At 40.6% G+C, this 26870-nt stretch overlaps 1 protein-coding gene across 2 annotated transcripts in view; it reads right to left on the reverse strand.

Moving 5' to 3' along the window:
• The window catches only part of SLC11A2 (solute carrier family 11 member 2), a 72767-nt gene that overhangs the window by 23691 nt on the left and 22206 nt on the right, over nucleotides 1-26870 (reverse strand). For both annotated transcript variants that reach the window (XM_087710544.1, XM_087710543.1), the window contains exons 2-11: nucleotides 26596-26679; nucleotides 18520-18644; nucleotides 15523-15648; nucleotides 14083-14202; nucleotides 10024-10130; nucleotides 6940-7010; nucleotides 3459-3526; nucleotides 3062-3217; nucleotides 2199-2357; nucleotides 398-484 (exon numbers count right to left, since the gene is read on the reverse strand). In XM_087710544.1, coding sequence (XP_087566670.1) covers nucleotides 398-484; nucleotides 2199-2357; nucleotides 3062-3217; nucleotides 3459-3526; nucleotides 6940-7010; nucleotides 10024-10130; nucleotides 14083-14202; nucleotides 15523-15648; nucleotides 18520-18644; nucleotides 26596-26629 — 1053 coding nt within the window. In that variant the 5' untranslated portion in view covers nucleotides 26630-26679. The remainder of the gene's footprint in view (nucleotides 1-397; nucleotides 485-2198; nucleotides 2358-3061; nucleotides 3218-3458; nucleotides 3527-6939; nucleotides 7011-10023; nucleotides 10131-14082; nucleotides 14203-15522; nucleotides 15649-18519; nucleotides 18645-26595; nucleotides 26680-26870) is intronic.

A 26870-nucleotide genomic window follows, 5' to 3' on the forward strand; every position in this document is an offset into this window, starting at 1 on the left:
CTCAGAAGGATGGAAGGCTGAGTCAACCCTGAGCCGGTGGGATTTGAACCGCTGACCTGCTGATCTAGCAGTAGCCTGCAGTGCTGCATTTAACCACTGCGCCACCTTGGCTCTACCAAAGTGCTAATTTTGGTACTGCAGCATTTGGAGTTACTTTATTTTGTAGATATTTGTCTCCTGTTAGAACTCCGGTTGCTTTGGTATTTGGAGTGCTAAAGAAGGCAGAACTGGAAACGCTTGTGATCTTTTTACAGATCTGTTTCATCTCTCCACTTAGTCTGTTTTAGAAGTTTTAGAAATATCTTTAGCATATTCAAAGGCTGATTCGGAGATTCCAGAGCATTACCTATGGATATTTAACTCTTGCTAATTTGAACATGTAAAGCTTTTCACTCACCCCTTTGTAGATATCCACATCCAGGGTGCTATTATCTGATTGAAACACCACAGCTTGGGCAAAGCTTTTATTTGCACAGATGTCATGCTGTAAACATACAAGTAGCCATTTCGTTTTACAACCAAAAGACCCATGTGGCACAAAAAATCGTTTTAAAAGCATAACAACCAAGAAGAATTCTGGTTTACATTGATCTTTCCCTCCTGTAATGAGGAGAGGAGGAGGGACTGCTGGCATGCAAGGAAACTTGAAACACACAAAAAGCAGTCCTTCCAGTGTAGCCTCAAGCTCTTTTGCCCATTCACTGGTCTTGAAAGACCAGCCCAAATAAAAAGGGAGCATGACAGGTGCTACCCTCCAAGTGAGGGGAAAGGAGAGATAGGGTTTGACAGATGATTTCTTTCCACCACAACTTTTATTGTTTTTTATTTATTGTAAAGCATTCTGTCTTGGATACATAGAGCTGATGATCCTACTGGGGTTCTACTATATTATCCTTGGTACTTGCTGTAGTGGTTTAATTCTCTCCACTAACTCTCCCTTCTAAAAGCAGGGGAAGAGAAGCTGAGGTTCATATAGAAATCCCACAAACACACGGAAACATAACCGTGTATGCACAATTCCTCCTTCTTTTTTAAACCAGAAGCGCAAACAAGATGAAGAAGGAAACAGGATACAGATTGGTGGGAAGAAAAGGTATAACAACATTGGCAAGAGAAGCAAAATGAAGGAACAAAGCTGGATGGAAGGAAGGGAAACAGTAACTAAGCGGGAAAGGAAAGAAGCATGTAGGAAATTGGAAAGTACATTAACCCATATGATTTGGTCATGTCCATTTTTGGTTGTTGTGTGTGTGTTTTTTTAAGCATACATATAGAAGTAATTGTATGGGGGAATATTTTCAAATTAAAGATCAATGACATTTTGTATTATGTTCCAAAATTGGGGGAACCTGAACATTTTTGAAGAATATTGCTAAAGGGAATAGTTAAAGGAATTATATTGAGAAATTGGGAATGTATTATTGCACTTGATATCAAACCCTGAATTTAAGAAATATGTAAATCATCTTTGAAAAGGTTATTTCTACTAATTTTAATCAAAAAATGATAATAGCATTGTATGTTTCCCTTGGGCATAAACTATATTATATTATATTTTACAAAAATAGATAATTTCATGGATAATTTTATATATTATGAACAGATTAACAGAATTGGGGATAATTATACTAGTTTGGTATGTTGTTTTTTTCTGTTTATTTGATTTTTTCTTTTCTTTTCTTGTTTTGATATTGCAATTTCTGAATGGAGGCCCCTCAGGTTAGGGTTGGACCAGAATTGCTGTCACTTAGCAATGCGGTCTTGAAGCGTGATGTCATGCAATTGCATTGCTTTCCCAGAAATCCAGCTTGCCATCATTAAGCAAGGACATCATATGACAGCAATTTCCAACTTCCTGTTGGCTTCACCATTGATTTTGCATGTGGGAACCCAGCAGGAACGTCAGAAATCATGATTACGTGATCATGGAACATGGTGATGGTCAGAATCCATTTTATGTCCTCCTTGTTCAGTATTCTTGCAAGTTTGAATGGTCACTGAACAAGTGGTCGTAACCTGAGGACCACCTGTATTTGACTTTTAATTTGTTTTTTATTATTTTTTCCTATACTACTTTTTTTAAAAATTGCAACAAAAAAAATTAAGGATTTTTTAAAGTATTTCAAATAATCCTTGTACTATAAAGGAGCATTTATTGCTTATTAAAATAACATGAAGGAAGAAAGGAAAACACTCACCACTTCTTGGTTTGTCTTTTTATAGAATGCTTCGGCAAAGACTGAGACAACAAAGACGTTGATGATGAAGGAGATAAAAAGGGCAATGCAGGATTCAATGAAGAAATACTTGTTGGCCTCGCTAACTTCCTTCTTTTTGGCCCGATTCACCTGTCGAGACTAAAAGAGAAAAATTCAATTCACACCCAGCAAAATGCAGCTTCATTGAAGTAAGGCCTTCTCTCTTTTCTCTTCAACTACCTCCATTTATTTATTAGATATTTTTCACCCTGCCTTTGTTATTTTACAAGTAACTCAAGGTGGCAAACATACCTAATACTCCTCCCACCTCCTATTTTTCCCACTGGCCTGAAGTTACCTTCCTGGCATTCATGCCTAAGGGAAGCCTAGAACTCACAGTCTCCTGGTCTCTAGGCCAGCACCTTCACCACTACACCAAACCAGCTCTCACTTTAGAAACAAACCTAAATTAATCATACTTGTGGAACTTCTGCTACACAGGGAGTAATTTTAAGAAGACCAGGAGTTTCTCTTTGCTAATCTAGTGGTCTTCATAGGCCGGAGATCCTGAAGGAAAACCTGCTCATGGAATTCACAACTGTGGTGAAAGCACAGCCTTTGTCCAAGAAGAAACAAGGGCATGCATGCATGTTGAATGTGATTTCAATGCAGCAGGTGTGGGGAACTATAGTCCTTTTATGACTTGTGGACTTCAACTCCCAGAATCCCTGAGCCAGCCATGTTGGCTCAGGAATTCTGGGAGTTGAAGTCCACAATTCATAAAGGGGCCATCATTCCCCATCTCTGTACTATGCCATTGCAGAAAGAAGACACGGATGCAAATAGTTTCCACTCACACTTACCTTGACCAAAGCAGAATGCAGGTACATGTTGTGAGGCATGATGACAGCACCTACGATCCCAACAGCTTGCTCTAGCTGGGCAGGCCCACAGCCTTCACAATAAGGCATAAACATCCCTTTCAGCAGCTGTCCCTGGTCTGGTTTTACAGTTATATACTGCAGAAGACACATGACAAGGCATACAAGCAACAAGAAAAGATGTTGGTATTAGCAGTGTCCTTGGCAAATCTCAGAATCTCATTCTTAAAAACTCCCACAAATATAGAAGTACAAAGTATTTCCTACAAGATTTTTTGTTTTTGTTTTGGGGAGAATATTTTGCCCAAAAGGCAGAAAAAGGCTGATTCAAAAGCCTGTACTATTAATTTTTTATCTATATATACAAATGAAGTGTTACCTCATATCCAAATGTGACCGCCATGATGGTAATGAGGAAGGCAAACAATGCTTCCAGTTTCCTCAAACCTAAGAGACACACAACCATTATTAATATGAAAATTAGTATTTACTAATTAATATAATTAAGGTTGTTTTTACCCAGATTGAAAAATCTGCTCAGATCATTGAATGATCACAATGAAATGCACACATATTTATAATGCAGTCATTATATTCTTGGGTTATAACTAGATCAGCTGTTAAAATGCATCCAACTCAGCACCATTGTATCCTGTTCCTGTTTTATTTAGACTGTGAGCAAAGGGACAAAGCTAGTCCTATGCATATTTAGTCAGGAGGAAAAAAATAGCTGAAATAAAAAACCTACCTTTCCAGATCAATAATGTAAAGGTTTACAAAAAGCAATATATCTAAGTGTATATCAATGGATCCTTCCACGTCAAGTGGTCTGGGGCTCCCTGCTCGACAATCACGGTTTGTCATGAAATTTGGTGTGAACATGCACACGCTTCCCCGATGAACATTGGTAAAGTGTTATGTTTGCCAATGCAATACTTGTGGAGATATAGTCATTTGTTTGACCCTATACCGGAGCCTTCTACAGTATGACTCTGAGGTTTCAGCAACTTTGAGACATATCTCTGGCAATATTTTGTTGAAACAAAACGTAGCCAACTTGTGCAACTTCTTGTGCTCTATTAAACAAAATAATAATAAAAAACATTCTTATGAGCAATCTCCATCTAGATAATTTGGAGCAAATTTGGCTAAAAATGACTGCTTAAAAAAAGGTTAAAGTTTAATAATAATAAATAAGCAATCGTTGGAAAGTGGCAGTTCATACAAACAGTACGGACTTCACCTTGGGAACTATATAAGATACCCACTTTAGGCTTGGGAACCTAGGATAAGCTACCCAATTGTCGGCTTGGGAACCGGACAGATACCCCACACAAGGCTTTGGAACCTCGAGGAGGAAACCACACAGCCTTGGGATCCTGAACTACGCGTGGCTGGTATTGCATGGCTATTGGGCGTGCCCCCTATGGCGATGGGGTTGCTGTGTCACGTGCCTGAACTGGTAGTGACAATATCACCATGGACCAATGCAATATAATAGTAGTGATGATGTCTATATAAAACAAACAAGACGAAACAATAGCAGAATGCATGTGACGCTGCCATACAACGTCCTCAACTTTGTCCCTATTTTTAGGGCTTTATAAGTCGGCGATGAAACATCAATTCTACTTTTTTAGGGGGTTTGAAACATGCTCTTTCTAAAGAGAATGGTTTAACAGAGTTTTCAGAAGGTCTTTTTTTTTTGTAAAAGAAGGCTGAAAATGCCCTATTTGGGGCATTTTTACAAAAAAACATCAAATTTACATGCAATTTGTTGGAAAGCAGTAGGAGAATGAAAGTAATTACACACACAGTTTCAAGTTTCTCATACCTTTCCTTCCAGAGATATAAAAAGCCAAACTTTAACCTTTTTTCAAGCCGCAGTTATTTTTCAGCCAACTTCACTCCAAATTATCTAGATGGAGATCGCTGATGAGAATGTTTTTATTATTTTGTTTAATAGAGCACAACAAGTTGTACAAGATGGCCAAGTTTTGTTTCTCTCAACAAAATATTGCCAGAGATATTAAGTCTCAAAGTTGTTGAAATCTCAGAGCCATACTGTAGAAGGCTGAGGTATGGAGACAAACAAATGATTATGTCTCCGCAAGTATTGCATCGGCAAACATAACACTTTACCAATGTTCATTGGGGACATGTGTCCATGGTCACACCAAATTCATTCAAAATCCATGATGACTGAGCATGGCACTTTTCTGAGATCTGATCTTGACATGGAATAACCCCAATCACAGTGTGTGTGTGTGTGTTTTTTAACCACTGTATACATTTAGAATTCTGGGAACATGATGTTGACACTTCGGCTACTGTTGGGGAGGTGAGGGGTGAATTCATATTAAAAAAAGTAGATAGCCCAAATATCCTAAAGGTAAACTGAGGCTTAGGGACACTGCAGTGAGAAGCTTAACATTACTGCATGCTGGTGAGCTAGGCAAAACTTGGGTGCACACATGCACATGCACAACCCCTGCTCAAAGATTGACATGAGGAGCAGAGAAAAACTATCTTCCTGCCATAAAGATCTAATGAGTCCAATGTTTTCCTCAAAAGGTGCACCGTGACATTATGCTGCAAGTTCTGTCCTTTGTGTACATAAATGCAATGTCACAGCACACCTACAAAGCAGCAAAGTTTATGTCACAATGCTGCAATTCACATGCCATCATTTCCACTACCATCCAGCCTTGCCAGCCTCGTCCGATCATTCACTCCCCTCTCCTCATCACTTCCATTTCTCCCATCAACAGGGCCCCTCATGCCTTGGGTCTGCTTCTATCCTGGCTTGGCTGACTGAGGAATTCTGAGAGTTGAAGTCCAGGAGACTTAAAGTTGCCAAGTATGAAGATTCCTACTTTACAGGAATCTACTGTAATCAATGATACAATTCTCATAAAGAGCCAACAATCCTTCCTAAATGGAAGAACTGCAGATTTAGCAGCTGTTCTAAGACGGCAAAGGAACAAGACATAAAATTCTCCCACTGCAGCTGCCAGAGAGCTGCTAATACAGGCAAGGCTTGAGGGGCTCTAAATTAAGTCATTTCAGCAAGATGGCAGCAGCACTGGGGGAAAGTGGGATTGGAGAAAATCCTAAGATTCTTCCATAGTAGCTCTGGGGCAGAGGTGGTATTCAGCGTGTTCTGATCAGTCTGGAGAACCGGTAGTGGAATTTTTGAGTAGTTCAGAGAATCGGTAAATACCACCTCTGACTGGCCCCACCCCCATCTATTCTCTGCCTCCCGAGTCCCAGCTAATTGGGAGGGAATGGGGATTTTACAGTATCCTTCCCCTGCCATGTTCACCAAGCCACACCACACACCCCCAAGACACACCCACAGAACTGGTAGTAAAAGATTTGAATCCCACCACTGCTCTGGGGTATATATTTGGGTTTGCACATGAAAGAGAGGGAGAAATTGCCTTCTGTGGTGGCGCAGTGGTTAAATGCAGCACTGCAGGCTACTGCTAGATCAGCAGTTCAGCGGTTCAAATCTCACCGGCTCAGGGTTGACTCAGCCTTCCATCCTTCCGAGGTGGGTAAAATGAGGACCCAGATTGTTGGGGGCAATATGCTGACTCTCTGTAAAACCGCTTAGAGAGGCCTGAAAGGCCTATGAAGCGGTATATAAGTCCACTGATATATTGATATATATTCTCTGCATGGCAAGTCATTTTTGAAAAAAATCAAGTTAAAACCTTTCCACATTTGTGCACAAAATGAAATCTCTGGAGCGTGGCAAGCAGAGCCCTTCCCACACATCAAAGTGCCTTAGCCTCATCGATCAAGAGATTAATTAAGGGACAAAAGAAATCTACTTCAATAAGAAAAGCTCTTACCATACTTATCCAGGAAGAGAAACACAAAGGTATCAGCTATTGTTATGAGCACTCCACCCCACAAAGGGATTCTGTGGAAAGACAAAACAGAACAGAAAGCCTCCTTAACCAGGAAACAAATGGGCAACTTACTAGAAATTTATGGAGCAAAATATTGCCCATTTCTAGCAACCCATGCAGAAAATACCAGATTTTGTGTAAGCTTGGCTGTTTCCACTGGCTCTATCAGGTTGAAGTGTCATTTCAGAAGACCAAACCTGGTTTTAGGATGCATAGAGAACAAGCTGATTCCACTATTTGTTTCAATACTTCGAAGGAAGCCATCAACCTGAGCTGCAGCTATCTAATAACTCTCAGCTCTGAAACTGAATTTGTATAAGCTTATTCACAAAAGAATTGAAGCAATTATAGCTAGGTGCACAATGCAGCAGGAGCCCCAACTAAGCTGGTAGGCACACTAGGAATTTGGAGAAACTTTTCCTTTTGTTAACTGCACAATGACTCCTGGAAGGGCTCCCCATTCAAAAAAATGGCTGCTACGAGGAATACAACCTGTGGCAAAGTGCTGGTTTCCCAGGATATCACCTGACTCCTCTCTAGTGCCTCACTCTTAGCTGCTTCCTACTGCTCCTGCTTTTCTTTGTCCCTTTCTTTTGCAACGGACACTCCCCTAAACAAATCACTAAGATGCAGTTACCCATTAAGTTTACTTTTTAAGAAATTTCAGAGAGCAGAAGAACTTAGAAATTTAAGATGCTACAGGTGCTTTGCAGCACAGCAGCTTCTCTTCTTTTAAAAAATGTGAATATTCTAAATAGATCTAAAAAGTAATGTTTGTTTGTTTGTTTGTTTATTAGAATTTGTAGGCCGCCCTTTTCCCTGAGGGGACTCAGGGCGGCTCACATAAACTGGGAAGGGGGGGAATACAAACAACAAGATAGAGACATATAATAAAATGGTAAGCAACATACATTCATCATTCGGGAGGGGTAACTATCCTTGTCCCCAGGCCTGACGGGCGAGCCAGTTCTTCAAGGCTATGCGGAAGGCTTGGACGGTGGAGAGGGTACGAATCTCTACAGGGAGCTCGTTCCAAAGGGTAATACTGGGTAATGAGCATGATGGCTACCCAAAAGGTGTCTGGTGCCATTTGATAGTGCTTATATCAAGGGGCCATATTGATATAGGTAATACCTTGACTTGCAACCACAATTGAGCCCCAAATTTATGTTGTTAAGTGAGAAATTTGTTAAAGAGTTTTGCCTCACTTTACAACTTTTCTTGGCGTATTTGTTAAGTGAATCCAGCTTCCCCATTGACTTTGCTCGTCAGAAAGTTGCAAAAGGGGATCACATGATCCCGGGATACTGCAGCCATCATAAACATGAACCAGTTGTTAAGCATCTGAAAGTAAATAACATGGCCACGGGGATGATACGATGGTGATACACAGTTTTTCATAACTGTAAAAAATGGTCATGAGTCACTTTTTTCAGTGCCATTGTAACTTTGAACGGTCACTAACCAAACTGTAAGTCGACCTGTACTACATTAAGCTACATCCTGATATTATATGTGACCTTCAATAGCAATAGCAGTAGACTTATATACCGCTTCATAGGGCTTTCAGCCCTCTCTAAGCGGTTTACAGAGAGTCAGCATATTGCCCCCAACAATCTGGGTCCTCATTTAACCCACCTCGGAAGGATGGAAGGCTGAGTCAACCCTGAGCCGGTGGGATTTGAACCGCTGAACTGCTGATCTAGCAGTAGCCTGCAGTGCTGCATTTAACCACTGCGCCACCTTGGCTCTCAAAAGGTGACTTTCTTCACGCCTTGCCGAAGGTGGTGCAGTCATGCATCCAAAGACTGTCTATGGTCCTCAGCCTGGGATAAGATGTTCACCCTTGATATACAATTAATGGAAGGAATGCATCAAGGTTTCAAGCAGCTTTCTCAAGATGTACCAAGAGTTGAACATTGGACTATGCATGTTCCTTAGACATTGGGACTATGGCTTTCTCACCAACCCTTTATACATGTAGTCCTTGACTTATGACAGTTCGTTTAATAACCAGTTATAACGGCACAGAAAAACGTGACTTAGGAATGTTTTTCATGCTTAACAACCTCAAATAAATACAATAGCAGAATTGGAAGGGACCTTGGAGGTCTTCTAGTCCAACCCCCTGCCTAGGCAGGAAACCCTATACCATTTCAGACAAATGGCTACCCAACATCTTCTTAAAAACTTCCAGTGTTGGAGCATTCACAACTTCTGGAGGCAAGCTGTTCCACTGATTAATTGTTCTAACTGTCAGGAAATTTCTCCTCAGTTCTGTCGCTTCTCTCCTTGATTAGTTTCCACCCATTGCTTCTTGTTCTACCCTCAGGTGCCTTCGAGAATAGTTTGACTCCCTCTTCTTTGTGGAAAACCCTGAGACATTGGAAGACTGCTATCATGTCTTCCCTAGTCCTTCTTTTCATTATACTAGACATACCCAGTTCCTGCAACCGTTCTTCATGTTTTAGTCTCCAGTCCCCTAATCATCTTTGTTGCTCTTCTCTGCACTCTTTCTAGAGTCTCCACATCTTTTCTACATCATGGCAATCAAAACTGAATGCAGGATTATTTCAGGTTACCCTGATTCAATGTTAGTGAATGCCTCTTAGGGGAAAGACACAAGAAAAGGGCAAATATCTTTAATTAGTTGAAATAAATAGGGGAAAAAACCCTGAAGAAACTGGGGCTAGTTTTGCTTAAACTCCACTTGTCTCATTTCATTCATTGAGAGACTTCACATTTAAAAAGTTCATTTTCAAATATGGCCTGTCTACAGAAATTTTAAAAAGAAACTTGCCATTAAAGTATGATTAGTTTACCCACAGCATGACTAATATGCAAATATTATCATTGTCCAGTGGTCAAGGGCTGCTTCAGTGATTGAATGCATTGACTAGGCAAATAATTCCTAGATTCGATATGGAATTTTCTTGCTTGATTGTATCTCTGTGTTTTTTCAACTCATGACTAGCAGGATACTGCTGAAACCACAAAACACTCAGAATGACATAGCTAACTTACTTCCCAACGGACAAAAGGTTAATGGCAATTGCTGAGCCGATGACTTCCTGCATATCTGATCCAATGATAGCCAGCTCCACCATCAGCCACAAGATAAGTCGAGGAACCTACAGTAGGAAAAAACTCAGAAGGTCATGCTTAAAAGTGGAATCTTCTCCACCACACATCCACCACCCAGGAGCTGCGGCAACTAGTTCCCTTCAAAAAAACTCGTTGCAACGGATCCATTCATATCTCTGCCAACAGCAGTCTGCCCCCTCCCTGATAATCTACTGGGTGGCAACTCACAAAATTGGAGGGGAGGGAGGGAGGGAGGGAGGGAGGGAGGGAGGGAGGAAGGAAGGAAGGAAGGAAGGAAGGAGAGAGGGAGAGAGAGAGAAAGAGAAAAAAACAAAGAGAGACCGAGATGAAGAGAGAGAGAGAGTGAGAAAGAGAGAGAGAGAGAGAACGCAGAAAGGAGATTGATAAGAACATGGTGAACCTCATTAAGTCTACCTACTGTTAGATAAATTTTGAAAGGAAGCAATATTTGCCTTGAACTTCTTGATAGTTTAGAATGAAAACATTTTGTCCACCCTAAAGTTCCCTCTGTAAAAAGTCAACAAAAAGAGACACACTCTTCTTTTCAGGGTACAATAGCAGTGATGTGCATTCAAGTACACAGAGATGACTTGCAAAATATACTTCAAATCTTAGTTTAATGCTTTGGTCCAATTCTAGCTTACAATCTCCACAATGATTCACACAAACACAGCCTTCAGAAGCCATCCCCAAATCCTTTCCTCCTCCCCCATGCATTGTGCAATGAGAAAGAATCACCACAATCTAATTTTGGAAAGCAAACTCCCCTAGCAAAGGGAGGATTAAGCGTCTCCTGACCAGCAACCACCTACACGGATGGTTGTGCCGTGAATTTGGCAACACAAAAAGATACCGCAGAAGTTTATAAATTCACTTCTAAACCAAGAGATAGCTACACGGCAGATGCCGGAGCTGTACAAGACACACAATTACAGGCCAAGAGTTTCCTAGGAGGTGCCATAGTTTTGTCAAAGACCTTTCTGCTCTAGAAAGAAATGAATATCGAGAAGACTGCAAAAGGTGATTCTGGATTTGGCTGAATGTTTGCGAAATCTTTTCAAACCTTTCCTGGTATTACCTTCCTATGGTATTTCACAGAGGGAAACCTAAGGAGGCCCAGGCTTACGAGAAGCGCTGCCTTTGCAGCTCTCTTCTTATGCCAAAAGTATCGGTCCTCCCAGAAACTGACTCCTCCCATGTAATTCAGAAGTTTCTGATGGGACCTTCATCCTGGCAAGGAGGATCTGTGTTGGAGTAGTTTCCACACACAACCTTACAAAAAGATAATTATTGCAATAGGAATTTAATCTGGATATTACCAGAATTAAACATACTACTTACTAAGAAATATTCTAACTCCAGGGAAGAGAAAGGCAAGCAATAGATTTTGTCAATTTTTAAAGATTTCTATGCTGTTTTCCTTCAGATGTGCCCAATCCAGGAAATGTATAATTGCCAAATCATCTATGAACATGCATATGTGTGCACAGACCACCCAAAGTTAAAAATGACGGAGCAACCAAACAAGGGATAATTAATACTGAAAGGGGGGGGGGGACCCTGGGTTTTGTAGGAGATTTCTGCGTCTCTAAGCAACTGTTTTGCCAAAGCAGGCCCAAAAGGAATTTCATACTGAGGAAGATATTCTATAAGCCTGTCTACATCCAGGTTTTTAGGAGATTCATTTATCAGTAGTTGAAATAATTATGGGAAGAACATCAAACAAATACTGTAGATGCATTAACTTGAACAGGGAAGACAGAAAGGGAGCATTTACAGACTAATTTGGAAATCAAAGGTTCTAACTCTTAAAATTAAAACATATGCTTTTACTCAGTGATTAGATTTTCAGAAGACATCCACTGATTGCATTATTGATCTATTATTAAACAACCATTCCCCGATTAACAATAAGAGGTATGCAGTTATGCAGAAAAGTGTCCACATGCACAGGAGCAAAAACGCTTTCTGAGGATCTGTGCAATGAACAGGGTGGATAGAAATTGCTGATTTATTAAAAAAATATATTTTAAAAAATTTAAATTGGTTTATTTTAAATCAAATTTATTTTAATAAAATGCCTTTGGAGTATCTATCTAAAGATAGTTTACTATTTAAGATACATTAATAATTTAGTTTATTCAGCATGAAATGGAGCTTAGTTATATAGCATGAGGCTGTATAGTCTGCAATATTGGGTGAGTCAACAGCAGGTCAGAGGAAGAGCCGCTGTGAGACAGTGATGACAGTGGCTCTTTAAAAATTATGATTTAAATCAAATCCAACCTGGCAATGAATATTTCTATTCTAATCCAACAAGTCAAGATCCTCCCCCTTTCAGAACCAGAGCCCTTTGGAAATTGACCACATAAGCACCACATTCACCCACGCAAAATTTGAGTTTCTTCCTCCATTAATTTTCACTGAAGCAGGAAAATCACTTTGTACATGTAGTCCTTGACTTACAACCAATTGTTCAAAGTAATGATAGACCCTGAAAAAATGATGTACACCCCAATTTTGAAGTTATGACATCTACCTCCCCAATCCGTGCTCACATCACCCTATCTTGGGTGCTCAACAACCAACCCCATTCATGGCTGTTTGCTGCACCCCAAGGTCACTTGACTGCGATTTATGACATTTTTGCCGATAAGCAACATTTACTTTCCGGTAACAATGGATTCACTTGATAATTCTGATGTTCCCTGCTGTGTTTGTTTTAGAAACGATACATTCGCTTTAGAACCACTACAAAAAAAGGTCATAAAATCAGATATGTCACATGGTAACCCGCTCAATGATTGTCATGACTTACGACCGTAATTGCAGGGCTCAATTATGGTCATAACTCAAGGACTACCTGTGGTTGTGGAATAAAGGCAGATATGATTGTTGAAAGGGAAAAGCCACTCCATTTACCTTACTGAGAGGAAAGACTGCAAGAAAAAAAACCCATAGATTGGGAACCTTTTCTATTTATAGAAAAGGTTTTTTTTTGGGGGGGGGGGGGTAAAGCCATTTCTTGTTCTATCCCTGGAGGCAACATCTTCTTTTTTCTCTGTTCCCTACCTAACTTTCTCTTTCTGCAGGGTACTTCTCTTCTCTTCTGATTGGAGTGACCTTTTCCCCTTATCCCTCCTCCCTCCTGGCCTCCTCTCTCTAAAGGGGGATGGGGGTGTTTGCATTTGTGTTGTGAAAGAGAATGGGGTAATTTCTGTACTTTTGTCCTCTGGAATAATCCCTCAATCTCATTCTTTTTGTATACCATTTGCTTGCCCAGTTGTTTTTCTCAAGAATTCAGACTGATTTTGGAGAACTACCTACAGTTAGCACCTTTTCCTGGACGTCTCTTCCTTCCTGGTCCCAGTTTTCTTGGATTTTGTAATCTTGGCTCTCTTTTTATTTATTGTATGATCCTATAGATCAGTGGTGGGCAAACCATGTAATTTTATGACTTGTGGACTTCAACTCCCAGAATTCCTGAGCCACTGGTTGTAAAGATGCCATGGTTGCCCACCCGATCTATAGATCATAAAGTATCTGCACATCCTGTTTTCCTAGGACTGTGGCTAAAACACAGACATGACTGCTACCCAATTGTTGCTCCTGTCCACAAGTATTTGCCACTGTCAAGCTCTCATTTAACACAGTTTGGCAAACAGACACTCACATTTCATTATGGATCTGTCCACCTAAAGAAAATCTGAAGCATGGTGACAGATTAGTTTGGCAATGGCTTCTTCTGGTGTGATAGAATCACAGTCAGCATTCATGTCAGGCTAGGCTGAGCTAAACAAACCATGGAGAAGCCATGAGTAGTGTTGAGTGGTTGTGAGTCAACATATTCAACACTTAACAAAGAGCTGAGATAAATATAAGATGCAAATGGGCTCTGGATGCCCCAATCCTAGTAAAAGCAAGCCTCTCTGTCCCCTGGCATGTTCATGCAGACAGAAGCACCATCAATTTACCCACCTTGGGGTACTGTCGATTGCATACTTCTGCCAGGTGAAGTCCTGTTACCACACCCAGCCTTGCTGCTAGACGTTGTAAGAGCAAACCAATGATAGTAGCCAACAAGAGAACCCAGAGCAGCTGAAAAACAAAAATATGCACATACAAAAATGAAAACAAGCTCAGGATGGCAATATTCTGGAAGAGGAACAGCACATCTAGGGATTCTGCCTACTAAACAATACCTGCATTTCTGGAGATACTTATCCAAGCCACCTCACAATCAAAACCTGCCCCAGAGGACCCTACTTTTCATCAGACATATTTGGGCTTTTGTCCTGGAGAATTTAATGCTCAAACAAAACATTCCAAATAGGGGTTTGCTACATAAACGTTCACCTGTTTATGCATAACTTTGGAAACTTGAAATGTCTCAGAGATCCCTCTGCCTACTTTTTCAAAAGAACTAGGAACCCTATGCAGAGGTGGTATTCTATCGGTTTGGACCGGTTTACTCGAACCGGTAGTGGAAATTGCAGGTGACCCCGTCCAACTGCCACAGCTCTATAGCATCCCATTTAGGCCCTTTTTTCACCAAAAGCGCATGTGCGGTAGGCTGTGCATGCTCACATTTGCGAATCGGTAGGGAAGGTAAGTGTTTACCACACCTGACCCTATGTTTCCTGGAACTTGACGGGTAGCAAAGACAGGTATTCAGTCAGATGTAACAATAAAACATAAGATCTAGTAATTCTTTTTAAATGTGGAAAACCACACGCATTGCTTTAAGCTAATCTAACCAGCCAAACACGAGGCAAATTTATTAGCAAAATTAACGGTCAAATAGTGAAGAGAATCACTGGGGTAATTTTTTTGCTTTTCAAATTTTTATTTTGTTTTGTTTTCATATTGTGAAACCCTAACATTTAAAAACCAAAGTTTAAATGTTTTAGATTCTTTCTGAGAAGGTTTCTGGTCAGCAGTACCTTCCCACTTAGTTTTACTCTAACACATTTGAGGCTTCTGGGTTAAATTAGAAATAATTTGGCAGATTTGTAGGACTGATTGCAATGTCATCTGTTCTGTCCCCAATTTTTATGGTATACCTCTTAGATATTAAGATGCAACTCACAATGAACAGGACATATTCTGATGAATCAAGCTAATTCATGGCAATTAATATTAAATGTGAATCAGTTCAATGTGACTCAGATGTAAACAAGACAAACCAAGAAACTTCTCCTCTATTGTACTTTACTGTTATTCCCTAACATTGCAAAATCCCATTTTTAAACATTTTCTATGTACAATTTAAAGATGGCATCTGTAAAAAGAAACATGTTTAGAAAAATCCTCATTTTGATCAGTGTCCTTGAATTGAATTGTTAAGCTATTCTTCTGATCAATCTCTACAACAGGTTTCAAAGTGAAGAGTTTTACAAAGACAGGTTAGCCACTTACCTTAAATCCTGCAACTGCCCCAGATTGTAGGTCAGATTCAATGTTACCTGGATCCAAGTAGGCAATGCTCATCAGGAAACCAGGCCCAGTGAAGGCCCAGAGTTTTCGAAAACTGAACCATGGGTGCTTTAGAAACAGAAATGGAGAAAAGCGGGGGAGAGATATTAAGTATTTTCACACAAGGGAATATATAAATTCACCCATTAATATCAACTGTTATGCTGTAAATTAATTGTTACTATTTAAAATCAAGAAAGTTGTTAATTCAAAGAGGCAAAGCATTATATTTTACTTACACTATAATGAATTATATTAGGTCTTGCAAAGTTTGTTCTAGAAAACTATTTTTCTTAAACTTTAATGCGGAAGATCAATTAGCAACTCTTAAGACAACTAGTTGCAATGGATCAATTTTCAATTTTTTAACAATTTGATTTTAAATCATTGTTTGAATTATTTCATCTCCATTCTAAATTATACTGCTCAAATAAAAAAAAAGCTGAGATAGTAATAAAAAAGATTTTGTGCTTGCATAGATTAGGGGCCCTATTCAATACTCAGGATTGCTAGAGAGTAAAAAAATAATCCATCATCCTTAACTTGCATATTCCTTTAATATAATTCTTATTTAGAATTCCAAAGTGAAAGCTTTCAATAACAGAAGGTCCTTAAAGTCAGGACAATCCATAGATGATGGAATCTTTTCAACAAACAAAACGAACAAAAATGAATATGGGTGCAACTATTCATTTGGGAAATTAAAGACAGTAGCTGTTATCTTCACAGAGGATTAGTGTCTTCTCCATGTACTGTATTTTCACGACTATAAGCCGCACTGAAAATCCTAAAATTTGATCAAAAACCGGCAGTGCGGCTTATAACCCGGTGCGCTTTATATATGGAAAAAGATCGAAAATCTCTCCCTCCCGATTTTATGCTCAAACTTGAAACTCGCAAGCGAATGACCGCGAGCAGGCACGCACACGTCCCTTGGGTCTCTCCCTCCCTCCTTAGCCGGGAGGCACCAAACTGCGCCCAGCCATCCTCACTTCGTCCTGGTTAAGGGTGGGAGTGTCTGAGACGCCGCTGGGAGAATGTCCACTTCGGGTTGCCGGGACAGCAAATTTCAAGGAAAAACGCAGCTGCTGGAATCGGTGCACCACCGAAAGTTCTCTGGTCTGGCTGCACCTGAGCTGGTGAAGCGCCCTTGCGATCGGAGCAATCGCGCGGCTCACCTGCACTGGCTGTCTCCCTGGCGATAGGCGGGCGGTTGCGAGCACTCCATCAGCTTGGGTGCAGGCTGACCGGAGCCCTTTCTCTTCTCAGAAATGTCTTCTCAGTGGAGCTATAGCAGCCTGCATGCCCCTTTCAGGTACTTTGACACCCCCCCCCGGGAGGGAGGGGGCCAGCCAGAGGGGCATAAAGGGAGCCGCAGCTTCTCTGTGAATGGAGGGGAAAGAGTTCGGCTTCTCTCTGCCATTTAAAGGCTGCAGCAGGGAGAATCCCAACTTTTTTCCTCTCCCTCCATTCAGAACGAAACTGCCCCAGCCTCCCCCACCCCCACATTGCCCAGTAACCCTAACCTTCGCGCTCTTCTCCGTGTTCTCCTCGGGATTGCAATAGATGTCCAGAAGCGGCTTTTGGGGCTAATGGGGATTGGATTTCCAGCTCAATAGCCCCTGCCGCTTCTGGACGTCTATTGCAGTTGTGAGGAGCCGAGGAGAGTGTGGAGAAGAGCGCGAAGGTTCTTGGCGCTCCAGGAAGCGGGAGAGGCGCGCGGTTTGGTTTATCCTCCCTGGATGTCGCAGTAGCAGCCCCAAACTCACCTATCTCAGTGTTTTTCGCATCGGGGTGTGCTGCAAGAGGGAATGAGTGAAGAGTGAAGACCTTTTCCAGCCAGCGCAAAGGACTCCCCCGGACTTTTTTTGCTGAGCACAGGGCGACGGGCCCGCACCTCCACCACCAGCAATCTGGAAAGGTCTTCACTCACTCTCTCTTGCAGCATGCCCCAATGCGAAAACCACAGAGATCGGTGCGCTTGGGGCTGCTGCTGCGACGTCCAGGGAGGATAAACCAAGCCGTGCGCCTCTCCCAGCTGCTTTCGCGGCTTCCTGGAGCGCCAAGAACCTTCGCGCTCTTCTCCGCTCCTCGCGACTGCAACAGATGTCCAGAAGCGTCGGGAAACGTGCGGTTTATAACCCGGTGCGCTTTATATATGGAAAAAGTTTGAAAAATTAACGTTAACTGATACTGCGGCTTATAATCCGGTGCGGCTTTTGGTCGTGAAAATACGGTACTCATTCAATAATTCAATAATAGCTAGTAAAATACCACTCTCATTCCATCATCTCCCATCCTTGACAAGCATTAGGAAGAAGCAGCAAAGAAACTTTGGAACAATCTTCAAATTGCATTTGTGATCAAATGTATTCCATGCCAGGAAGATGCAGGAAAGAGGAGCATATATTTTTGAATACTAAAGGCTTTTTTTTGTCTTTAACTGAAGCAATTTCATGCTTAGAGCAGCTTTCTCTTCTCTGGATACTTCCACTAGTTTTAGAATATAACTTTCACTCACTCCAAATGACGTAGTCAGAGGAAAATTACAGTTAAAAGCACTTAGAGGGAGACTGACGGAACACAATACTTAAAGACGGCTCAGTCTCCACCAAACCCCAAATTTCTGCATTAATTACTGATTTAAAAGAAAAAGAAAGCAACTCCAGAAAGGTGACTCATCCAGATACACAACAGGCAATCAAGAGACCAAGTTTAGTTCTCCTGAACCTTCAGAAACATCAGAATGTTCCACTAATATATTTTGATGACTCCGATTGAACCTCAGCATAAGCTGAACATATTTTGCACAAATGTTACTATGATCAGTAATTCTTCACACTACCACCCTCTCTTTGACACAATGGTGTTCTTCAATAAAATGCCAGGGAAATTATCACCAATGGTGACCCCATCATCACTCTTATTACTCATACTAACCTTTTCATCTTCTGGTATAGGTATTTTCTGATCAAAGTAGGTGGTAAATTCATCTGTAGAGTCTGAAGCCTGTGGTGATACTGGGTTGCTGTAAATGGTACTAACACCATCCCCAGAGGTATCTTCTGCAAAGCATGAACAGAGTGATGTGATCAGAAAAGTGAAGAAGTAGGAAGAGCAGAAGAGTAGCAAGACGGATGTAATACAAGTGAATCATGTTATGCTTTATCCACTGGGGGAAAAAATCTCATGCCATTTGAAAATATTATCCATTAATTATATCATGGAATCAATACATTTGCAGGGAGCCAGGTAGGGTAAGATGATCTAATCTGTATCTCAACAATGAACTTAAGTGAACAACATCAGAACTAGCCATTCCTTGCACACAGTAACTGAATACACACACACACACGAACGCACGCACACAGTTATCATTTATGCAAAGGTGTACAAAGATTCTCCTTCATCCAGGTCACAGTTGTATTATGCACAATTATGCAAAGGCATGTAATCCTTAACTGCATATTTGTGTGATAAAACAAACAGAAGACTGAAATTTGATTCAAAGACACACATACAGACTTTAATCATGTTAGGTAGGAATGACTGCATCTATATAGCATATATGCTCTTCCCAGAACTACAACTAAACACACACAACTTGATAGCTTTTTCAGTCCCCAGATGTAGCTCTTAGAAGACACACATTCATTATATAAGACCCTGTAGGAGCAGAAGAAAAAGGAGAAGGGGCAGGGGTGGGCTGTTATGGGTTCGCCTGGGTAGAGGAGACCTCATAGCTAATATTATGGCTGGTTCAGAGAACCTCCAAAATCCCACCCTTGGCTGGCCCCTCACATCCTGCCCCACCCCACCCCTCACAGGAGTCTCCTCATGGCCCATTTTGGATTTGAGGTAAGTGCAGGGCACACACGGGGACTGAGGGAGGGGGAAAAACAGGCCACCCAGAACTTCCAGAAGGCCAGAAACGGGCCCGTTTCCAGCCTCTAAAGGGGCTCCAGAGCCCGGGGAAGGCAGTTTTTGCCCTCCCAGAGGCTCCAGGAAAGCCTCCGGAGCCTGGGGAATGTGAAAACACCACACACACCCCACTGCCGTGATGCAGGAAGCTGACTAGGCCACACCCACCATGGCTACACCCATTCAGCAACCAGGCAGAGAACCTGTTGCTGAAATTTTTGAAGCCCACTCCTGAGAAGGGGTGCCCACTGGCTGGACACTATAAAGGATGACACCAGGATGACCATGGTGGATCTGAAGGAGGCAGTGCGAGACACAGAGCACATGGAGACTGCTGATCCCTACATGGTCAAGGGTTAGACCTGGCTGAATGGCTGACAACAATGACAATCCAGACTGATGGAAGTGTTAGAACCGACAAAGAGCCACTAGCTCAGAAAGCTATAAATCTTTACGGGTGATTTTCTGCTGCAGTTATAGAGTTATCTTTGGATGAAGACATCTATCATTCTTTGGGACATTTCTTATAATCCCAATTGCATGTTAAAATGCCTGCCAAGGCTAATGTTCAAAGGCTGCTTTTCGAATGTTCATTTGATTACAATTATAATTCGACTGCTTTTGGCTCTCCCCTTGCAAGCTGTAGCATTCTGGGATAAGAATGTTTCTCCCCCCCCCCCAATCTGTGTAGCATGGGGGGGGGAATTGCTCTCCTCCCTACTTAACTATCACCTCTCATCTACCTCCCTTTCCTTATCTGTTTGTTTGAGAAATTATACGTCTGATTGAACATCTACAGAATGTGCACTGTTAAGATTCTCACCTTGCAGACATGCAATCAAATATTGTTAAAGTTTTACCTACTATATTCTGTTTATGTCTGCTTAAAAGAATTTATTTTGATATGCTTAAATTGTAATTGTAACCCTATAGTTGCCAAGTCATTTTTTTCTCCCAAATCTTCTATTTTTTTTCGTTTTAAAGTTATTACGGTTTTTTTCAGTCATGAAAGAAATTCTGATCTTCTTATTTCCCTACCTAAAACTCACTTCTGGAACCCAGATGCTGGATTGGGCTGATTCTTCAGATCTATTCATCGGGGCTGCTTTGAAATGCAAACATTTTGCCTTGTTAATGGGCCCCATAGCTATATTTCCCCCTAAACTTAGATCAACGGTTTAATCTGGACATTCTATTAAAACCACATCTTGATTTTGTTTTGGAAAAGCGTTGGGAATAAACTAAATCTCTTCCATCATCACCCTAGCAAGAAATAGATCAAAGGGTTATAGGGACACCACGTTCCACAGAAAAGCATTTGCAATACCTGTACTTCTCCTCAAAATAGCAAAACAACCTACCCACAAGGAAGAAATTAGGTCTGCAGACAGTTTCACAACACAGACAATAATTTTATAAGCCCCACCTCTCCCCTCCAGAGCTCCAATTGTACTCACTCTTGTATTCAAGTTTGTATTCTCCACGGGGCATTATAGCTCAACTCTGCTTCCACAGATCAAAAAAAAGCCCCAGGCTGACACCTCGGGATGTACAGAAGTGACCAATTTATAGCTAGAAACTGGAGCAGTAAAGAGAGAGAGAGAGAGATACGGGGACTGTGGACTGCTGGTTGAGACAATGAACTTGGTTTCTCCTCCTACATCTTCATTCTCTCCGCCTTCCAAGGAACAAGAGATGCCTCTCGGATTTACCTGAGAGCTTTAATGCAACAGCCACCCTGTGCCATGAAAACCACGCCCCAAACAGCTAAGCTCACCTTGCTCAGCTAGTTAACCAATGCCAGGAAAAAAAAAAGTCTTAAGGAAAAGTAGGTAGCACACAACTCGAACCTGATGCCAGCAACTTCCTTGAAGTTGCACAGTAAACAATAAGCAACTTTTGGCAGCAGCCATGTAATGGAATGTCCACTAACTGCAGGTCAGCAAGGAAAATAGTCTGCTCTACCAGGAAATAATAGAATGGTTTCTATTCATAACCTACTGGCAGGGCAGCTTATTTGGGGGGAAGATGAATGGCCATCTGATGCAGGACTACAATGAGGGAGAAGGACATTTCAGCTGGGGGATTTAAATCGGGAATTTCCCAGAATTTAGGCTTCATTCTGGGCTAGGCGGATGTTCAGATTCAAAAAGATTTAGCCCCAAGCAGGGAACTACACAGGTAGCCCTTGACTTACAGCAGTTTAATTAGTGACCATCTGAAGTTACGACATCACTGAAAAAAAGCTAACTTATGACCATTTTTCACTGTTACAACCATTGTAGCATTCCCATGGGTCACAGGATCAAAATCTGGATGCTGGACAACAGGTTCGTATTTATGATGATGGCGGTGTTCCGGGAAGGTCATGTGACCCCCTTCTGACAAGCAAAATCAAATCAAGCAAAACCGTCTTATTAACTTCAGAACTGCAGTGACTCACTTAATAACTGTAGCAAAAAAGTAAATTCATAAATTCACTTAACAGCTGTCTCACTTAGCAACATAAACTTTGGACTCAAATGTGGTCCTAAGTCGAGGACTATCAGTATATAATTTGGTGTGTGTGTGTCTCTTCTGTTTGTTTTTTACTGAGGCAAATCCAATGATCTCTTACTTTGGGAAGTTCATCAAGTCCACTTTTTGTACTCTTACATTTCCTTCATTTCCTTTGTGAAAATACTGGGATGATTTGAAATTCCACAAACTCTTTTGCATATCAGAGAAAGGGGCAAAGTTAAGAGCCACACAGGATTGCGTCCAAGGCTTGTCTCCTCCACCATTCTGATCCCACAATGGCCAAAACCAGATGCTTCTGCTATGGGGTCCGCAGGTTCTCGCTATGGACTGTCCTCAACTTACAACCAGACCGTCTGAAGTTACAGCAGCCAAGGTGGCAGAATGGTTAGAATGCAGGCTACTTCAGCTGCCTGCTGCAGTTCAGCAGATCAAATCTCACCAGACTCAAGGTTGACTCAGCCTTCCATTCTTCCGAAGTGGGCAAAAAGAGGACCCCGATTGTTGGGGGTAATAGGCTGATTCTGTAAACCGCTTAGAGAGGGCGGTAAAAGCACTATGAAGCGGTATATAAGGTTAAGTGCTATTGCAACAGTGGCACTGAAAAAGGTGACCAATGACCATTTTTCACACTTACGACTGCTGTAGCATTCCCGCAGTCATGCAATCAAAATTTGGACAGTTGGCCACTGGCTTATGTTTATGACAGTTGCAGTGTCCCAGGGTCATGTGATAACTCTTTTGCAACCTTGTGACCAGCAAAGTCAATGGGGAAACCACTTCACAACCGTGTTACTAACTTAAGAACTGCGCCAAGAAAGGTTGTAAAATGGGGCAAAAACTCACCCGACTTGCTTAGCAACAGAAATTATTGCTCAGTTGTGGTCGTAATTGGAGGACTCTGTACTGACACCATAATGATGAAAGCAGCATTGCAGTATTCTGTTGCAAGCTCCGCCCTTTCTGGGGTTGAAATGTTGCAACGTATATCAAACAGGGGCTGGTCTGGGGTTGCAATGCAGCACTGGCTTCTTTCAGTCCAACCCCCTTGTCGGTTCCCCCACCCCACTCTCCAGTTCTCCGTGCCTTCAGGAAGCCCACAACAGGTAAGTCTGCAATTGTACAGTCACTCTCATCTTCCTTACGAGAGACCCAGGGGCTTGTCAGAATTACGATATTTGCTTCTAGGACTAAGTATCAGCTATCCTTTCCTCACATATTTCTTTTCTTTGCTAATTTTCTGCCTCAATTTCCTTACAAGGAAATATCAAGTTAACTCTTTGTATACATTCTCTCAATGCAGTAATTTGTTGTCTGATCACATTTTCCCACTTTGCATTATACTCTCTTGCAGAAAATTATAACGGCACAATCAAATTTTCATAGAATTTGAATTCCAATAGCTTAAGAGGGGAAACAAAGAAACTAAAAAGGGAATTAAAAGCAAGCAAATATCTGTTTTGGTCATCTGAAGTTACAACTAAATCTGTTAAGACTTTAAAGTACCTATATTTTATCTGCAATTAGAAACTTGAAAATCTGATAGGTATGAGAAGATCTATTTAAAAATATTTTAAGATTCAGGCAAATATATGTTCGACTATAGTTTCGTAATTCACAAACTTCTCGCAAGACAAAAAAATAAAAAGCAGACTAACTAAAGCTCTGGCAGACAAGATGGCCACTCATCCAAATATCTTATGTTTGTGTCACAAAGAGACTTAATGCATGTGAGTACACATGAATGAGTTTAGGCTCTAAAATGTTTTGAATAACTAAAGACAAAAGAGTGATTGAAAGAATGTTGTGGCCAAGTTAATACAGTGGGCAAGATTGGAATTATAAACACACACAATTTTGTGTGTTTCTGTGCATGCGGGTGCATACATGTTTATATATGTGTGTCTGTGTTATGTACATGTACTGTGTATTTACCCTGTTTCCTCCAAAATAAAACCTTCCCAGATAATACGCCAATCGGGCTTTTGAGCACATGCACTAAAATAAATCCTCCCCGAAAATATTGCAACATAGCAGCAGCCATGAGGTGACCATGCTCACTGCCTCCTGCACCTCAAAAATTGTAAGACCTCCCTGAAAATAAGGCCAAGTGCTTATTTCGGGGGTCAAAAGAAAATAAGACCCTATCTTATTTTTGGGAAAACATGGTATGGTGAATGGCTTTACGATAGACTCCCAAAGTGTTTAATCAAATATATGCTGATCATACATGCCCATAAAAAACATCTAGAAAATATCTTCATGTCACAATCCAAAGCGCATACTTAAAATCCATTCAACAAATGTAATGTAAACTGTCCCGACCCAGTTTTATAATTGGGTCAGCTTGTACAGAAAGAGTAAAATTTTAGAATTTGCTGTATTAGCCATCTGTCTGGCAAAACAGTGTTATATTTTGCTTGCCAAGCCGATTAATGCTGTGTTGTACATGCATCATGTATATTAGTGGAAATAATAAGCAGATTCAAAATGGCCAATATATTTCAACAATCCTAGGTATACACATTTTTCTTAATTGGAATTTTATAATAACGTCTCTTTAATTATTTGAACATAGAGAACCAATAGTGACACTGTATTCCATTCAAATGGCTTTTTTACTTCATTGTATTCGGATTTGTCATTGGAAACATTATTATTTTACAAATTGTATTATTTATTAAACTTATGTGCCACCCATCTCACTATCTAAAGTGACTCTGGGTAGTTTCCTATGCTACTACGAATGTGGTCTGGTGAGATTTGCCCCCAGCGTCTCTGATCAAAAGATAATAAGGAAGAACCAAAAACTACCAATAACCATATTCAACTTCAATAAAATGTTACTTTTCTCAGTGCTTTATTTTCTTGGTAAATTGGGACAAGACACCTATAAAGTAGTTTAAATATTACCATATTTACCCTTTAAATTCAAACTTTATAATAATCCTAGACATCAACCGTATTTAACTTTCTCTGACACATCTGAAGACCACAAGCAAAACCAGTCTTAGCCTCCAGTATGTCTTAAGAATGTAGAAGCGTTTATAGCCTGAATGACAATATTCCTGGCCATAATGTTACTTCAAGATAAAGTTTTTAAAAACGTTCACTATCATGGATTGGGAGCTGGTGATAGCCTGATTGCAGAGCCATAACAATTATCTTGCAGAATATTGCTGGGTGGTTTAACAACTTGGCAGATAACAAATTTCTCTCCCAGTTCCAGATAGTTCACTTATGAAAAACTTGAGTTAAAGAGAATGAGTTACATTGGAAGAAATAGAACAATCAGAAGAATGTCTCTTTTTTCTTTTCTTTTAACAACCCCATAATTCCTTGCATCAAGGTAGAGTCGGGGCAACTGAATGGAGCTGAGCATTTATTGGCCAGATGCCCCTCCTGACACCTACATGGAGTTCACAACAGATATTTTCTCTTTGTGCCCAAAGAGAGTAATATCTACCGTTACCTAGGATCAAACTCACATTCATTTGTGAGGCAAAATCAGAATGCCTATATTTTATCTTAAATATTCTGTTGCTGCAGCTGGAGAGCTTTTCACTAATTTTTCTCATTTTCATATTCCGAAAGGATGTTAGTGCAAATTAAAACAGAAATCTACACCTACTATTCTGGAAGCAAGTCCTCTTAACTCATTGGAATATCCATTTATGAAGACATACAGGATTTATGCTATTCATATTTTGCACACATAAATCTATAGGTCTCTCTTTCAAAGAACTTACAGCTGAAGAATATGTTGGAGGAAGATTATTTTCAAATTCTTTTACCCAATGATAAACAAAAAAGTAAGCATCTTTCGTAAATGTTGTAACTGTAACCAAACATTCATATTTCATCATGGACATAAATAAAGGTCTGGTAAATTTAACTGTCCTTATCTTTTTTATTATAATGTAAATCACTTTGGGAAATCTCATGAACCAGAAAGCAATATAGAATGAGTAGAAAGCAAAATGATTATATAATGCCACTCTTAATATTTGTCTAAATCCAAGAGCCATTTCAGATGGCACAATGATCCAAACTGACTGAGAATTTTTGTTTAGAATAGAATACAATAGGAATAGAATGGAATAGAATGGAATAGAATAAAATAGAATAGAATAGAATATTTTATTGGCCAAGTGTGATTGGACACACAAGGAATTTATCTTTGGTGCATATGCTCTCAGTGTAATAAAAAGAGAAGATACATTCGTTAAGATGGGAAAAGATTCTGGGGAAAGTTGTGCAGATAGGCCTTATTTTTCAAATAATTTGAAGACCATCACTGTAGAACCTGCGGTAGTCCTTTTCATGTGGCTTTCTGCCTCAAAATGGTAAGAAAGCATGCCACAATTTTTAGCAGTAATGGTCAGATGAGGTTTTGGAAGTCACACAAACAGGGCTTGGGACTCTGTATGTGACCCTCTTAAACCAAGGATAACATGCCATTCTAGAAATGCTGTAAAGAACAACAGACATTCAGCTATAAATGAGAGATATTTGAGTCTGCTTTCCGAAAAGCCACCAAGTTGCTTAAAAGATATGCAAATTAAATGACCGATTTACCATAGAGTACTTCCCTTTCCTTGCCAGGTGTCATGGTTAGGACTTTCTCTCCAGAATTGGGATCTTTAGAACCAGTCACAGTAGCTGCAAGAGAGAATAGAAGACATTAAATCCATATTTAGGGTAAAGTTGTACTAGCCATGCTACAGACCCAGAGTTCTGCATAACACTTTTCTCTTCAAGCTGCAGCAGAGAAAGGCAGATATGGTGGAGATCCTGCTCTATTTTTATGGTATAGGGTTTGACGCATTCCCATGACTCATGTAGAACTAAGG

Source organism: Thamnophis sirtalis, unplaced genomic scaffold (genome assembly GCF_051295495.1).
Source record: "Thamnophis sirtalis isolate CommonGarterSnake01/CBP01778 unplaced genomic scaffold, rThaSir2_p1.2 scaffold_3, whole genome shotgun sequence".
Classification (NCBI taxonomy): Eukaryota; Metazoa; Chordata; class Lepidosauria; order Squamata; family Natricidae; genus Thamnophis; species Thamnophis sirtalis.